Consider the following 15946-nt stretch of genomic DNA (forward strand, 5'->3'; position numbering starts at 1 on the left):
AGCTTTTAATCTATCTGAATCCACACTGCTGGGTTTAACATTACATGAATACTGTTCACCTACCTTTCATTATAAATATTAAAATTACAGTACCTGCTTTCCAACCTTTTTTAAAAGTACCTTTAAGTATGTGACTCCTTACTGGCCCTGTTGGCAGCAAGGCTTGCCATGAAATGTTTCATGAAGCTGTAGATACTAGCCTGTCTGTTCTACCATGATACAGTAGTAATACAACTTACTGGTTTCCTTTCTACTCCAAAGATGTGCCGTCTTGGTGAGCACAGGCCAATCTGTAAAGTGCTTAGTGATGGGATCATGAAGATTAGCCAGCCTGCAGGTGACAGTGAAGAAACGTCTTGTGAGGAGATGGATAACCAAGCAAGGCTCCAGCTATTTGCACAGACCTGCCGCCAGCATCTTGGTGAGCCAGATAACTTCCCATCTGCATACTGCACCAGATTTAGTTTTTGTCCATTATTCTTTATTTTTTTGATAAAACAGTTTGTGAGGTTCTCTCGCTGTTTTCCAACCCACTGTAAAAACCAGCTTGATCTTTGTTTTAATAATGGTCCAGGTTATTTATTTTTTTAGAGGTGTGGGGCTGTAAAAACCAGCTTGATCTTTGTTTTAATAATGGTCCAGGTTATTTATTTTTTTTTAGAGGTGTGGGGCAGAGGCTGGTTTCAGGCAATTTGAGTGCCATGTTATATATAGGCAACAAAAACCTGACAAGCACTTGTGAGGTGATTCAAATACAATTACAGTTTTGGGACCGGTTATCCAGAATGCTTGGGACCTGGGGTTTTCAGCATAAGGGGTCTTTCTGTAACTTAGATTTGTACTAAAAAAATAATTTAAACATTATTTAAACCCACCAATATGGATTAATAATTAGTCGCTATCAAGTACAAGGTACTGTACATTAAAAATTTTTAACTATTTGCTTAAAATGGAGTCTATGGGAGACTGCCTTCCCGTAAATCTGAGCTTTCTGAATAACAGGTTTCCAGATAACTCTGATCCCATACCTGCACCTTGTAACAGTATATGTGTTTGTTAATATAATGCCACAGAATACCGATCACCTTTTTTCTCTAATATTTAGAAAGGATATTTCTGACCTTTTGCCGCTCACCATCAGCAGGTGATGGAGGGGAAAGGGGGTTGAGTTTGACTAAAGGTGTGAACCACTCTCACTCCACCATGTGATAATGTAAAAAAAATTTTTGTCGGTGGGCTGACTCCTTAACATTATGCCATTTGTTATACTATTGTGAACTAGCACATTAAGCAAAAGTGGACCGTTTGTAGTTTGTTAAAATAAAGTACTGTGGGCAAATTCATTGCTTCTTTTTCAGCGTTTTGGATAATGGGTTTCTGAATAATAGATCCCATAGTTGTAATTTGTAGTTACTATAACTCTTTTAATAAACACGAGAGGAAAATAAAAAGTCACAATTGCTGTTTATTATATGCGCTGTACAAAAGGGATTAGCTGGAACCTTACATTGATGTTATGACATGGATGTGTAAGTTTTGCTAATGCCCATTGTCTTTTTCTGTTTTAGCTCCTTACTTATCCACATTGCAACTAGACAGCAGCCTGTTATTACCTCCTAAGAACCAGCCACCTACGGTACAAACCAGCTCAAGCCCAGCTGTGCCGTCTTGTCCTACTGGTGTTCTTTTTAACACCACTCCTAATGGCACAAGTACTACTCCTTTACCACCACCACCTCTATCCTCCTCCACATCTCTTCCTGCTGGAAACAGCACAGTACCCACTGGGTTCAATAACTGCCCATCACAGAACACTTCAAGTATTGTGGAGCGACCATTAGGAAACCAGACCACAGGAGACCCAGAGCCTAGCCAGCAGTCCATGCAGCAAGAGACCCCAGAAAAGTAAGTACAGATGCTGTATTAAAATGAAATTAAATATTTGACTTCTTGCCCAACACAACAGCAGTTATATGAAAAACCTGGTAGTCAGTTCTTAGAAGGGGATATGGAAAACAAAAAAAGAAGCTTTGTAAGAACTGTAAAAATGTACTTTTGAAACTGGGTGAGAGAACACTGACATTTCCACTGCAGTCAGTAAGTCAGACAATTCACTCCTGTACCTAGAGATTCATACACATTAGGCATCACTAAATTATTGCTGACATATATATGCATGTTTATGTGTCTTCACTTTGGGCCTGATTAGCAGTAGCAGCAAAAAGCTTTTAAGGCTTTCTATGCAGTATCCCACATGACTCCAAAGACAGTAGCATGTTTCAGCAGAAATTGCCCTTATCCTTTCCCGCTTAGATTACTGCAATCTCCTACTAACTTGCCTCCCAGACTCCCACCTCTCTCCCCTGCAATCAATCTTAAACTCTGCTGCCAGGATCCTTCTGCTCTCTCCAAAGAGGGAACCTGTTCAGCCTCACTTAAGCTCTCTTGCATGGCTGCCTGTTAAGCAAAGGATTGCTTACAAAATCCTAACATTCAAAGCCCTTCACTCCTTTGCTCCTCGCTACATTTCTTCACTGGTCTCCCTGCATGTTCCTGGTCGTCACCTCCGCTCCTCTCAGAGCCTCCGTCTTTTTACACCATTCACACCCACTGCGCTCTCTCGTCTTAAACCTTTCTGTCTTGCTGCTCCTTACCTCTGGAACTCTATCCCTGAATCCCTCCATAGGGAACTCTCACCCACTCTCTTTAAGAAAAAGCTCAGCTGTTACCTTCTGGAGCACTAAAACATTTTGCCTAGTCCTGCGCTTAAGGGAAAATGCCCATACCTGGTGCACTCTTACCTTCCAATTTGTGCTTGTATGTTACCCAACCACTTAGATTGTAAGCTCTACGGGGCAGGTACCTCCTTCCTACTGTGTCTCATACCACATGGCACTTATTCCCTGTGCATTTATATATTTATTGTATTTATTTATTATATCACTTGTCCTCCTTCTGTGTAATTCTGTGTATTGTAAGATTGTACAGCGCTGCGTACCCTTTTGGGTCTTTATAAATAAAGTTATACATACATACATGTATTCGTTTTTAGTATTTTTGTATTGCTTATTTTTTCTTTTATATGCACTGTAAATAGACTTTTTTAATAATAATATTAGTAAAATCCTGTCAAATATTTTTATGATTCAAAGGATATTTTGCTTTGTTTAATTTAGAAGGATTTTTAAACATATAATATACAGCTTGTATTGTCTCTTTTACATTAACAGTGCCACTGAGCGGGAGAAAATTGGCATTCCCACAGAACCAGAACCAGCTGGAGCACTCAGTTCTTGTCCAACAGTAGTTATATACATGGTGGATCCATTTACATACACAGTGGATGAAGACTGCCACCCTGGGAACTACTGGATGCTTGGCCTGATCAGATGTTTTACTGACATGCTGGAGAGTTTACCAGAGCCACTTCGATCAGCTTGCATACTTCAGGTAAACATTGTTTGTTTTTTATGTGTGTTACCATAACCTTTATGTGCTTTTCACATAGAGCTTTTATAAGACTTTTCTCAAGACTTGAATCGCGCTTGCTTGCAGTGACACTTATAATATAGGGGGGTGGTGGCAAAGAAATGATTATTATTTAAAAGATCTGTATACAGTGGCACCCATATTGTACGGCAACTTTGTCGACATTTTACTATTTTCCCAGGCAACTGTCAGCAGACATAGACACGCAGATGTGTCGAGTAAAACTGTTCGTATTGTACTCTACTGCTCATGCATGAGTCTAAGTTTGTGCCAGGGACACCTGGGAATAGCAAGTAAAATGGTGGAGCTTTGCTACTTTTTTCCCTGGGCTGGTGCTTCTCTTATTTTTCCTAAAAAGAGCACTAGCCTGGGGAAAAAACTTACTGACTGAATTCACTTGGGGGTCTACCATAAATGTTTAGCATCCTTGTATTTAATTAAAAATTTGTGGTCATCAACAATATCTTACCCTACTCTCTTTTTCAGGTGGTTCCCTGCCATTCTCTTCTGCAGACTGTAAATGATGAAGTGGTCTCCTACATTCAGCACTTGAAGTCTTTAGCTTTTTCTGTATACTGCCAGTGCCGGCGACCCATAGCCACACAAATACCCATCAAGCCTCTCACTGGCTTTGGTCCAGCAGCCGCTCTAAATGCAATACTCAGGAATCAAGAGGTGATTATTTTAGAAACTGCTTGATGCATGTACAGTGATTATTTTTAAACCACAAATATCTGCAAAAACAAACACAAATATGTGCAGTAACCCACTAAAACCAGTTTTTGTTTGGTTTCTACTAGAAGTTGGAAAATAAAAATAAATGATTGGTTGCTGTTTTTTTTGCGCCTGTGTTTGTAAATCAGCCCACTCAGTGAATTGCAGTTCTGCCTACAGTTTGTAAACAGTATGTGGGTGAAAGACTCAGACATTTCATAGAAATATAAAGAATGATATACAAATTGTTATATAAGTTTAGTACTGTTAGGGGCTCTGTTATATAGATTACTTGGAACCTGGGGTTTTCTAGATTTTTTTTTTCTTCCATTTTGGATCACCATACCTTAAGTTAACTAAAAAGAAATCTTAACATTGACATTAAATAAATCCAATAGGATTGTTTTGCAGCAGTATGAATTTATTTAGCTTAGTTACAAGGTACTGTTTTATTACAGTGCAGATGGAAATAACTAAAAAATTAACTGCATGGGGGATGGCAAAGTTTTTCAATAAGAGATCCCATACCTGTAAAAGTGATGAAATGCCAATGGAAAAAATGGAGAGGCATAGAAAAATTGTTGGAATTAGCGGTTGAATTATAGGTTAATGGTGGACAGGGTTAGAATGCAGTCATACTACTATACAAAGGCCACTTACTTGCTGGTTTGGTATGATTTTTTAGTTGGCCAAAACAATCAGATTTTCAAATAGCCCAATGCAATCCTTTGGTAAATTTAGCACACCACTGTATATGCAAAAGTGAGCTACTGCTGTACCACTGCTGTAAAAGGAAATTAATGTAAGGTTCTAGACTCTGAGTGATGTTAAAATAAACATTTGCATGTGATCTTGAAGTCAAAAGAGAAGTAAATATTGCACGTTCCTAACTTCTGATTTTCATGCCTGACAGCAACCTAGCCCTGGACAGATGTATTCTCCTCCATTTTTGCTCTCCCCCACCAAGGACAAGCAGACAGAGTTGGGTGAGACATTTGGTGAAGCTGGACAGAAATACAATGTGCTGTTTGTAGGTTACTGCTTATCTCATGATCAGCGCTGGCTTCTGGCGTCCTGCACCGACCTGCAAGGAGAGCTTCTGGAAACTTGTGTTGTTAATATCCATGTGCCCAACAGGTTGGTAAAAATATTCTGTATGTCTTAGTTCACACAAACAGCAAGAACAACCATATACTTCTGCTGATATGCTACAGTATTGACTTACTGTAATTGCTTCTCCTAGTGTCCCTGAGAATTATATATGCTGTTTCTGTGGATAGAAGGAGCAGGTAGAAAATGTAGCTAAAAGTAATATTACATTGATAATTGTCTAGAAGAACCATCAGAATGCATAATGGTAGAATGGACATAAAGAATTGTCTTCTGTTAGAGTTTTTTTTTTTTTTTTTTTTTAGAAACTCTATTATCACACTTTATATTTTTTTGGTGTGTTGATAACTGAAAAGTGAAGTGCTAATGTGAAAAAGACTAGAGACTGTATTATATAGTTCTTGTCAAGCTAGTCTTGCAGTAAGTCTATGTGAATATTTTGATCAGTAAAATAATTGTAATCACTTCTCAGGTTTCGGAGGAGCAAAGTTTCAGCAAGAAAGATAGGGCTGCAGAAACTATGGGAATGGTGTGTGGAAATTATACAGACAACATCATTACCCTGGAGAGTGGTGATTGGCCGTCTTGGACGACTAGGCCATGGCGAGCTGAAAGGTATATAGGTAAAATTAGTGAGCTGTTATATCAGCAACCAGTGACTGATTGCCTAAGACTATTCTGTTCCCTTTGCAGATTGGAGTATTCTGCTTGGAGAGTGCTCTCTACAGACCATCAGTCGTCAGTTAAAAGAAACATGCAAAATGTGTGGAATCTCAGCAGCTGATTCTCCGTCTATACTTAGTGCCTGTCTCGTAGCAATGGAACCCCAGGGATCTTTCACTGTCATGCCTGGTGAGACTTATCTTTTCTGTATTCACCTAAAACATCTGCCCTTTGGATGAAGGGAAAATGGTAGTTTTGCATTGCTATTCAGAGATTGATCTTTACTGTGATTTACTGTGAATACCATGATATTACCTATGATTATTTGCTATAACAACACATCAGCACTGACATGTGTCCTTTTAGGGGACATTGAGTTAAGTTCCTTCTTGCAGGAAACAGCAATTTTAGAATGGGTAACAGACTTGCTAATATTTTTACACATCCTGAGCAGTGCATTGTAGGCTTTGATGTTTTTTGGGTAGGAGTGGCTGTCCAAGGGATTTGCATGGCCCTCTGTCTGTCCAAGCTGCATTGCATGCCATCCTAGTTTAATTATAATTGACCCATAAACATGTTCATTATGAACTTGCTGACCACTGTCTTTCTTTGTGTATTTCAGTCTGTTGGTAATGTCATTATTAGTTTTTATGTGACTCAACACAGTATGGCACCCAGCATTAAACAGTTATTACACTGAGATTTGACATTTCATTTCAAAACAAAAATGTCAAAATGTCCTGCCTATCTTGTTGAGCCAGAGGGAAATTCTTGCAGGTGCCTATGATGCAGAATGATGCAGAATGATGCAGTTCTACTAAAGTATTCATGAATGTAATAATATGACTTTGTTTGTCTTAGAGTGTGTTCAGGCATGGCAATGCTGTTCCTGTCTCACCGGGAAGTGAAAGTCCAAGCTATTTAACCTTAATGAGTACCTTCAGTAGATTAGGAAGCATCTTGGCTTCTGTTTTTCAGACTAATATCACTGATTGCAGTGACTGTACCCCATGTGTGATGTCAGGAATAGAGTGCAAGTTGCTACATTTGCCTGGCATCTCTCATCTCTGGATTACAATAAGGTTCAATTTCAGGGCTGAAGATGTATGCTCTAAATGTGTTAGTGTCTGTCTCAGTGAACAGAAAGACTACAACAACATTGTTTTTTGTATTTATGACCCCCAAAATCCTGTCACAAATCATAGGTATTTTGATAATAAAAAAAATAATAATGGTACAGAATTCCTGTGTAAATGCATTTTAGGTGTTTTCATTTTCTGGTGTTACTGGACCTTTAAAAACCACTCGCCAGTGTAACTACATTGTATCACATATGATTTGTTCTCTGAAGCGTGCATGCTTTTCTCACAGATGCTGTCACTATGGGTTCAGTGTTTGGCCGCAGCACAGCTTTGAATCTACAGACATCTCAGCTGAGCACTCCACAGGATGCCTCTTGCACCCATATCTTAGTGTTCCCCACTTCCGCCACTATCCAGGTTTCTCCAGCTAACTATCACAATGAAGATGGTAAGTGCACATCACACTAAATAGTACTACAGAAACCAACAGGGAATCTGACTTTCTAGATTCATTCTACATTTCCTAGATCACCTAGGAACACAGTAGTTTATGAGGCAAACTTGATTTAATGTAATAGGAGCAGATAATATAGTTTTAAATGAATACTGTCATGGGAAAACAAGTTTTTTCATATGATATAGCCATAATCTTCATTTCCTAGGGTGCCACAGTCATGTGACCTGTGCTCTGATAAACTTCAGTCACACTTTACTGCTGTGCTGCAAGTTGGAGTGATATCAGCCCCTCCCTTTCCCCCTCAGCAGCCATTCAGCAGAACAATGGGAAGGTAGCAGGATAGCAGCATCCTGACATCTGTATTGCTAAAAGTGGTAGATATCAGAATAACACTCAATGGTAAAAAATCCAAGTCTGGCTCATGACTCCTCCAGTTACATGGGAGTAAGAGAAACAATAGGTTATCTGAAAGCAGTTCTAATGTGTAGCTCTGGCTCTTTCTGAAAGCTCAGACTCAGGCACAATGCACTGAGGTGGCTGCTTACACACCAATATTACAACCAAAAAATACATTTGTTGTTTGAAGAATAACATTTTAAATGGTAGAGTGAATTATTTGCTGTGTAAACAGTGTAATTTAGAAATAAGAAGTACACCATAAAAATCATGACAGAATCCATTTAACAATTTTCCATTTCAGTGTTCAATTTGCTTAAGCAAATTAGGGTTTATATTCAGTTCGGCAGGGTTCAACTGGATCCTAAAATAGTGGATTCTGTGCATCCCTGTGAGTTGTACAGGCAGTTGTCAAAACAAAGAGGTAAAATCTAGGGATTTTACCTCTTTGTTTTTACAGCTGCCCGTGCTACTCATATAATTATATACAACGGGAATAGGATAATCATTGGTTCTATACTTCCTGAACAGAACAGAATCTTTTCTTTTACAAGCCTGCTATAACATGGTCTACTATTTCTCTATACCAATGTCTATGAAAACCAAAAAAAAAAACCCTTTAGAAAGAAAGTAGATGCACAGTATAACATAGAAAACTACTAGTTTACATAACTAAACCGCTGTTGAGTAGGCAAGCAAAGGTCTTATGTAGTATTTAAGCTATTTAGAGTTTTCCTATACTTTGCCATTTTAACCTGTGGGTCAGGACTGACAAATACAGCCCAATGATGTTTAATAATGTGATGCCTAGTTTGTATCTGGGTCCCTCAAGAGTGTGTTCTGATCCGTTGTTTTCAGTATTCCGAGACAAGATTGTAAAAAAGACTTGCTTTCAGAATATCAAAGCTAATGAACAGAATAATGTGTTTGCGTGAGAGCAGAACTGGATTTGTTTGAAGGATTTCCACAGTTTTTTGGATGCATTCTTCTCCCAGAGATGTTGTATAGTGATAGCCTTGTTGGATATGTAAATGCTATGCTTTGTGCAGAAGCAGCCTGCTGTACGAGTGAAAATAAAAGAACAGCTGTAGTGTGAGAGCTCTCCTGGGCCCTTGGCAAAACCTCGGCTTTGTCACCTTTATTACTCTGAAAATACCATAGCTTGCATTTTAAAGATTTATACATTGTCGCATTGGTTTGTGTCCATCAATGTCATCCTTTTGTCTAAGTGAAGCCTGCCTGACAGCTAGTTAGATGTTTTTATTACATATTTGTTCATATGTTAATCAGGTCTTAGGTAGAGGGTTTGTATTGGCTACTACTTACGCTACTTTGAAAATTCTTTAATTACCTTAGAAGTCAAAATGTATGAAATAGAAACAGTGAGAGATAGAACAGTGAAATAATAAAAACCCATAAATAATAGCGATCAATTTACAATCTTCTGTAAAGTGTGGGAGCATAAGAGATATGGTCAAAAGAAAGCTTGCAATTTGAAGTGCAAGGTGCAGGTCGGCATAAAGAAAATTAAGAAAAATCAAGTAATTTCCTCCATTATTGATTGTAAATGAGCCTGTAAAATATTTGCATCTTTGCAGTCTTTAAAGCCTGAATTATGGACTTAGTCCAAGGTCACAGGCTCCTAAAATAAAGTTGAAAATATTCCCTTTGCCGGTAGCATTGCTGCCTCCAGCTCTCCCCTCCTGTAACATAATTGATGTGGGCTTATTTTCTCACTATTAAGCAGAACCACTAAATGAAGTTATTTGAAGTCTTGCTCTTTACATAAACCCTGCAGTGTAGTTAAGAAAATGAACAATTAAACTTTGCTAACCGCTTCATATGCTGCCTATGCTGCTAATGGCCTTCCTGCCCTTAGTCATTATTGCTACAAGTTGTTCCCATAATTAGGGTATGTAATTAAGTCTGCCGAGGCCATTAACCACTGGTTTTTGGACGACAGAGCAAATCACAGTTCAGATACAGCTTTGTACTACAATGTATCCTGCAAAACCAACACCGTAGCCACAGGGTGCAGTAATGTTGGCAAGATACCTGCGATACATACACACCTGTCACTATAGTATTAACTATGGCGCATATTTCCCAAAGGGTGAAAGTTATATTGTATAGTTTTTGTAAATTAAATTCACATATAAGTCACTTATTTGTGGTGAAAATGTTATATGGGTTATGTATGTATAGGGAAAACATACTGGTGAATTTTTACAGAAAATTTACGCCAAGAAAATGTACCACATTTCACTTGTAGCAGCATAGTTATGATTTTTAGTAAATATCTGAGGAGGTGTTTGTTATGGGGAAAATTCTTACTTATGCCCCACTGGCGACAAAATTCAACACACATTGGCAGTCTTTGCCACGTAAAAAACTGTATAGTTTTTTCTACGTTTTTTTCTTCCACCAGAACTCACATAAAATCTGACGTTCAGACAGCGAAATTCACCATTTAATTTACATTAAATTTTTATTTATTTTCGTGGAATTTGTTTTACACAGCATAAGAAATAGGCCTCCTAATGTGCATAACACAAGGAACTTAAAAGACAGCACTGTCTACTTAGTATTGTAGCAGCAGCATAATCCAATCGGTTCTTGAGCTGAAGATACCTGTGTCTTTAAATCATAGAAATCTACACCTAGGGGCACATTTACAAAAGCACGAACGCTCCGAGCGTATTTTCACCATTTTTTTCGGGCGTCCGCACGACTTTTTCGTACAGCGCACGACTTTTTCGGACGTTTGCACAAACAAAATCGGAAAGGTTTTACCGCTGTTTACAATTGTTCGGTACGAAAATTTCGTAACTTTCGGATCGCCAATACGTCATTTTCGTGATATTTGTGATCTTCCGAAATTTTCGTTTCCAATACGATTTTTTCCCATTCGTGATTCGGATTCGTGGATTAGTAAATGTGCCCCCTAGAGTTTCCCTTGCCCCGTTATATTAGGACAGTGGTTGCTGGCCCTTTAGATCCAAGGTCCCACAGGGATGCACTTTGGCCAGTGACAGGACTAATAATAAAGAAATGGGCTTGTTTTTATTTTATATTTGTGTTTAATGCAGACAAAAAACATTTCATGTGGTCTTGTAATTTTGGGCCCCCGTTAAATTTCAGTGTCTCTTTTTCAGATATGTTAGACCTACCCTTTCTGGATGATATGGATAATGACATAGGAATATTAATCACAGGAAATCTGCATTCACCTCCAAATTCTTCACCAGGCTCTCCCACCGGAGCAGGACCCCATTTTCAGCATAGCCGCGTAAGTAGGGGCACTGGCATATTCAAACTTTTTGGAATAAAGCTCCATAAATGTATCTCTAACATTTTTTGAAATACAAAAATAAAGGCGGGGGGGGGGGGGGGTTCTGCATAGGAAAATGTTGTGTGTAAATGGCTTGGCCCTTGTTGTTTTAATTAATGTTCTTGAAATAAAATCTGAGCTTTAGGTATTCATTTCCTTTTACACAGATCACATTCTGTTGTGTGCTCTGTAATTAGCAGATCTCTGAACTAGAACTGCAGAAGCATACATGCCATTATGGCATTGTGGGTTAAATCATTGGGGGAACCCTAAGCAAGTCCTTGCCCTCTCACCTGGCCCAGGGAGATAAAATCATAGAAAGCTGAACTAAGTGTAGGCAGGCAGATATGAGGTACCTGCTTAGAGCCCCCTGCCACACAGACACACACACATACCTTCTGTTGTGCCATAGGCACCTGCCTCTTTTGCCTATACATAGTTCTAGCCCTGCATTGTGGGAATTGGAGTCTTGATTGGAGGAAAATTGAGAGCTGCTACATTTTTTCAGTGGTACAGAATCAGCAGTGGAGAGAATAGCAAACAAATACTGCTTTCGGTAGCAACTGCATTTACAAATAACTGTCATTATTAAAAAATGTAATGAAAAAGGCAGGTCAACTTGACAAATGTCAAAAAGTACTTTCCCATTTCTTTCTGTTTTATTGTATTTTTAAAGTTTATTCCCCCCTCTCATAATTTCCAGTAGCCGCTTCATAAGCTACCCTGCTGACTTCCTAAACAATGTGATTGATTTTGTCTAATTAAGGCTCAACATTGCTTGCCAGAACCAGTTTACTCATTGTGTTGTTCTTTATATCAGAGTCAGGTAGAGAGGCTTCTTTCCCGAGAGACACCAGAAGAACTAAAGCAGCAACCACTTGCACTAGGGTACTATGTGTCCACAGCCAAAGCAGAGAACCTGCCTGAGTGGTTCTGGTCTTCATGTCCACATGCACAAAATCAGTGTCCTCTTTTTCTAAAGGTAAATTGACATCTTTATACTTAAAATCATGAAACAATAAATATGATGTGTTTTTCTTTGCCATTGTCCCATCCTCTATTTCCAAATTCCTGATATCCTTTCCCCTGAATCTACAGTACTGGAGTAATATTTCTCATGCTCTAAATATTTCCCACAGGCCTCCTTGCACCACCACATATCTGTATCTCACAATGATGATCTTGTTCCTGCACGTACTTCTCAGCGTGTTCCTCACCCTCTGGACTCTAAGACCACATCCGATGTATTAAGGTAATGCTTTCTGATACAAATACTGTGTAGTAGTAAGTTGGGGAGAATTAGCATCTCATGTCGCAGGCAAGCGGTTCCCCCCCTACATTCTGATTAAGGTTTGCAAGAAAGTAGGATTATGAAAGGTGTCCCCCTTTTTACCCTCTTTTGGGCACACAACACTGGATCACTGGAATTTGTTGCCTGATATATAACCATCCAGATGTTTAGTGGGGGACTCAGATAGTAACTGTAAAGAAGGAAGTTCACATGGTGGGAGGGAGGCTGAGATTTAGAAGTTTAGAGTGCTTGCTGCAGTGCTGTGAGAACAGAGAGCCCAAAAGTGGCGTGAAATCTGTGGTGTGCAATATATTACACTAAAATGCTAAGTGTTTGGTAAATCTTGGCTAGTTGGCTCTTGGCTCACGCAAGTAAAACCGCCAGTGCTTTTTCTGATCTATGTACTAAACTCAGATGCATGGATAAGGTTAATGCCACATGGGGCTGTATCTCTCAGCCTGTGGATTAAAGTCCCTCTGTTGGCATTAGCCTTTCCTTGTGCCTGCACCCAGAGCCAATGTGTTGGTCCCATGTGGAATAGGCCTAATGTGAAGCAACACAATTAACACTATTGTTGAGGGATTTGCACAACACCGTATTGTAAATATGGGACTAGCCAATAGTGTTTGCTTCATAATTATTTATATACACTTCATATAACTCCCAGTTGGCTTGAGGGCAGCCATTTAATTATTTCTTTCATCTCTTTGTGGCTAGTATGTGATATATTGTGCATGTTTTTGCAACAATAAAGTTTTCCTGTCTCTTTTGTTTTTAAGGGTTAGGATTTGATTTTAACATTTTGTATTCAATAAATGTGATAAAATATTGAGGGAGATTTTGTGAAGTTTATTGTATCTGAGCAGTGATCTGTTTAAGGGTATGGCCCAGTTTTGGCCCAGGGGTCCCTATTTCTTGTACTAATATGATTTGCTGCACCAGTGTCTCTGTATATTACTGCAACCACCTTGTGTAAATTAAATTCTGATTTAATGTACTTGGTTTTCTAGGTTTGTCTTGGAACAGTACAATGCTCTCTCATGGTTGACTTGTAACCCAGCCACTCAGGACCGGACCTCCTGCCTACCAGTTCACTTCACGGTGCTCACACAGATGTACAACATGGTGATGGACTTTCTTTGAATACTATCTCCCTGCCTTGATCAGCAACATCTCAAAGACTTGTGATCATCAAGTTCAGCCGTTCTTGCTTAGTTTACCACATTGCAACCCCAGTAGTGTGCACTACAGTTTTCTATTTGCCCATAAGGAACCATGCACAATGGATCAAATTACATTTGCTCTGTGCAATACACTAAGCACTGACTTTACAGTGATCAGCGGATTGGCAAGAAAGTGATATTGCTCTGCCAAGTGTGTGAAGGAGGCAATGACAGGCCACATATAGTGCTGGCAAACCACGAGCAACAGTTCATAAAGCAAGCTTGAAATAAACTTTTGTATTGCAAAGATGAGGATGTCCAGCAGTATTCTCCCTAGGTGTGCTTTAGTGCTGCAGGAGTGGCTCACTGGATGATATAACACTCTGGGGCTGATTTACTAACATAGGTGCTAAATAGCACTAGTGCTGTTGTCAGAAGTTGCGAATCACCAATTAGTTTAGATAAGACTACTGCAATTAAAAAAAACCCAAAACAAAATGAAAGAATAGACCTGATTGTTTGCTCTGGGTAAATGCACTCTTGCAGTTTAATACCTATGTGTGTTAAACAGCCCATCTTAGTACAGAATCTGCAGCAAAAACCTATCAGTATAGTGACAGTGAGTGACCCTGCACCCTTGGGAATTATTTCATCCACTCCTTTGTAAATTCTTTATTGCCAGTTGGTCCTTATTGACAGCATAAGACTAGCAGTTGCACTTAGACTAACCAATCAAAAGTATTTAAGCATAGAAACTATTCCAAATCTTTCATATATTCCTTTCTGGCCCATGATGTTATTATGTAATTGCTTTATGGGGTGCAAGTGAGCACCACCTGCTGCCATTGTACAGATTTTGGCACTGTGATCCTAGCCTGACTGTACATTCACAGGCTGAGACTGTAGCAATATAATGGCAGCTATATCCCCAAGACCAAATTCTTTGTTGTGTCTTTGAGGGGAAGTACCAAACCATTTCAGATTCAGTAGCAATCCCTCCATTGTGATGCACTTAATGCAGTCATTAGCCGGTTAGCCAGTGTGCAGTATTGATGGCCCCCACACAGCAACTGGGCCAGTATGGCAACAAAACTATCTAGTATTTTCCTTTATACGCCACTGCTTCCAACATGGGCAGATATTTATTCATATGAATCTGATTTGTCTAATTCTGCATTATGTGGTTTATTTACCCTTCAGTGGCAGATTGAGAGAAGCAGCATCTGTTCCACCTCTGCATATTTATACTTTTCTTGGATCTGGCACATCTGTCAATTCCAAATAAATCCCGTGTACTTTAGCACCCTGCTTATTGCAGGGGGACTCTTACACAAAAAGTCTGATATGTGGGAAAATAAGGTATTTGTACATAATATCAGTTTTTTTTAAGCAAATGTAAAACTTGTACATTTCTCGATGAACCTAAAAATTTTTTTTTCTTTCCTTTTTTTACAAAGTATTTACTGGCTGTTTTTTTTCCTCATTTTATATATAATATATAAATATATATAAATATATATACACACATTTACAGATATCTATAAATAGGCATACAATTTGAAAAGATGGGGGAAATTCTACCCAGCAGAAATATGAACGTAATGAAACAAAAAAACAAAACGGGAAAAAAAAGCTTTTGGAATTTCAGAAGAAATTTTAATCCTGCCTCTGGTACCTCACAAAAATAAGATTTGATAAAAAAAATGAAAAAGAAAAAACATGACGTTAAAGAGTTAAAGAAATTAGTTCTTCAATATAAATGTGCTTCATATATACCTTGTAAACAAAAAAGGTCTATACTTTTACACACTTTTTTAGATGAATAAATTATTGATTTATTGATACCTGATTCTGAGATTTATTTGTGAAAAAAGAAATTGCAATGAATTGGGCAGCGCAGAAGTTATGAGAGCCGGTGTCCGGAATACAAGAGACAGGAGACTTGGTGGATAAGGGGTTTCCAGGGATTCTCGGGGATACAGGTATGGGACCTGTTATCCAGAATGTTTGGGATCTGGGGTTTTCTGGATAATGGGTCTTCCCATAATTTGGATCTACATATAATTTAAACATTAACTAAACTTTAATAGGATTGTTTTGCCTCCAGTAAGGATTAATTATATCTTAAATGGGATCAAGTACAAGGTACTGTTTTATTATTAGAGAAAAATGAGTCCATGAAGCAATTGGAATACATTTGTTGTGTCACTAACATGGGTTTATGCCGGTCTAGGAAACGGCAAGTATGAG

The 15946-nt window shown here is 38.7% G+C and overlaps 1 protein-coding gene across 2 annotated transcripts in view; it reads left to right on the plus strand.

Moving 5' to 3' along the window:
• med13l (mediator complex subunit 13-like) overlaps positions 1-15540 on the plus strand; it is an 81119-nt gene extending 65579 nt beyond the window's left edge. For both annotated transcript variants that reach the window (XM_002939191.5, XM_004910624.4), the window contains exons 20-31: positions 262-421; positions 1569-1905; positions 3231-3450; positions 3976-4164; positions 5117-5340; positions 5786-5928; positions 6007-6165; positions 7348-7506; positions 11067-11200; positions 12063-12224; positions 12382-12494; positions 13544-15540. In XM_002939191.5, the coding sequence (XP_002939237.3) occupies positions 262-421; positions 1569-1905; positions 3231-3450; positions 3976-4164; positions 5117-5340; positions 5786-5928; positions 6007-6165; positions 7348-7506; positions 11067-11200; positions 12063-12224; positions 12382-12494; positions 13544-13676 (2133 nt within the window). In that variant the 3' untranslated portion in view covers positions 13677-15540. The remainder of the gene's footprint in view (positions 1-261; positions 422-1568; positions 1906-3230; positions 3451-3975; positions 4165-5116; positions 5341-5785; positions 5929-6006; positions 6166-7347; positions 7507-11066; positions 11201-12062; positions 12225-12381; positions 12495-13543) is intronic.
• Positions 15541-15946: the final 406 nt, after the last annotated feature.

This window comes from Xenopus tropicalis, chromosome 1 (assembly GCF_000004195.4).
Source record: "Xenopus tropicalis strain Nigerian chromosome 1, UCB_Xtro_10.0, whole genome shotgun sequence".
In the NCBI taxonomy this organism is placed as follows: Eukaryota; Metazoa; Chordata; class Amphibia; order Anura; family Pipidae; genus Xenopus; species Xenopus tropicalis.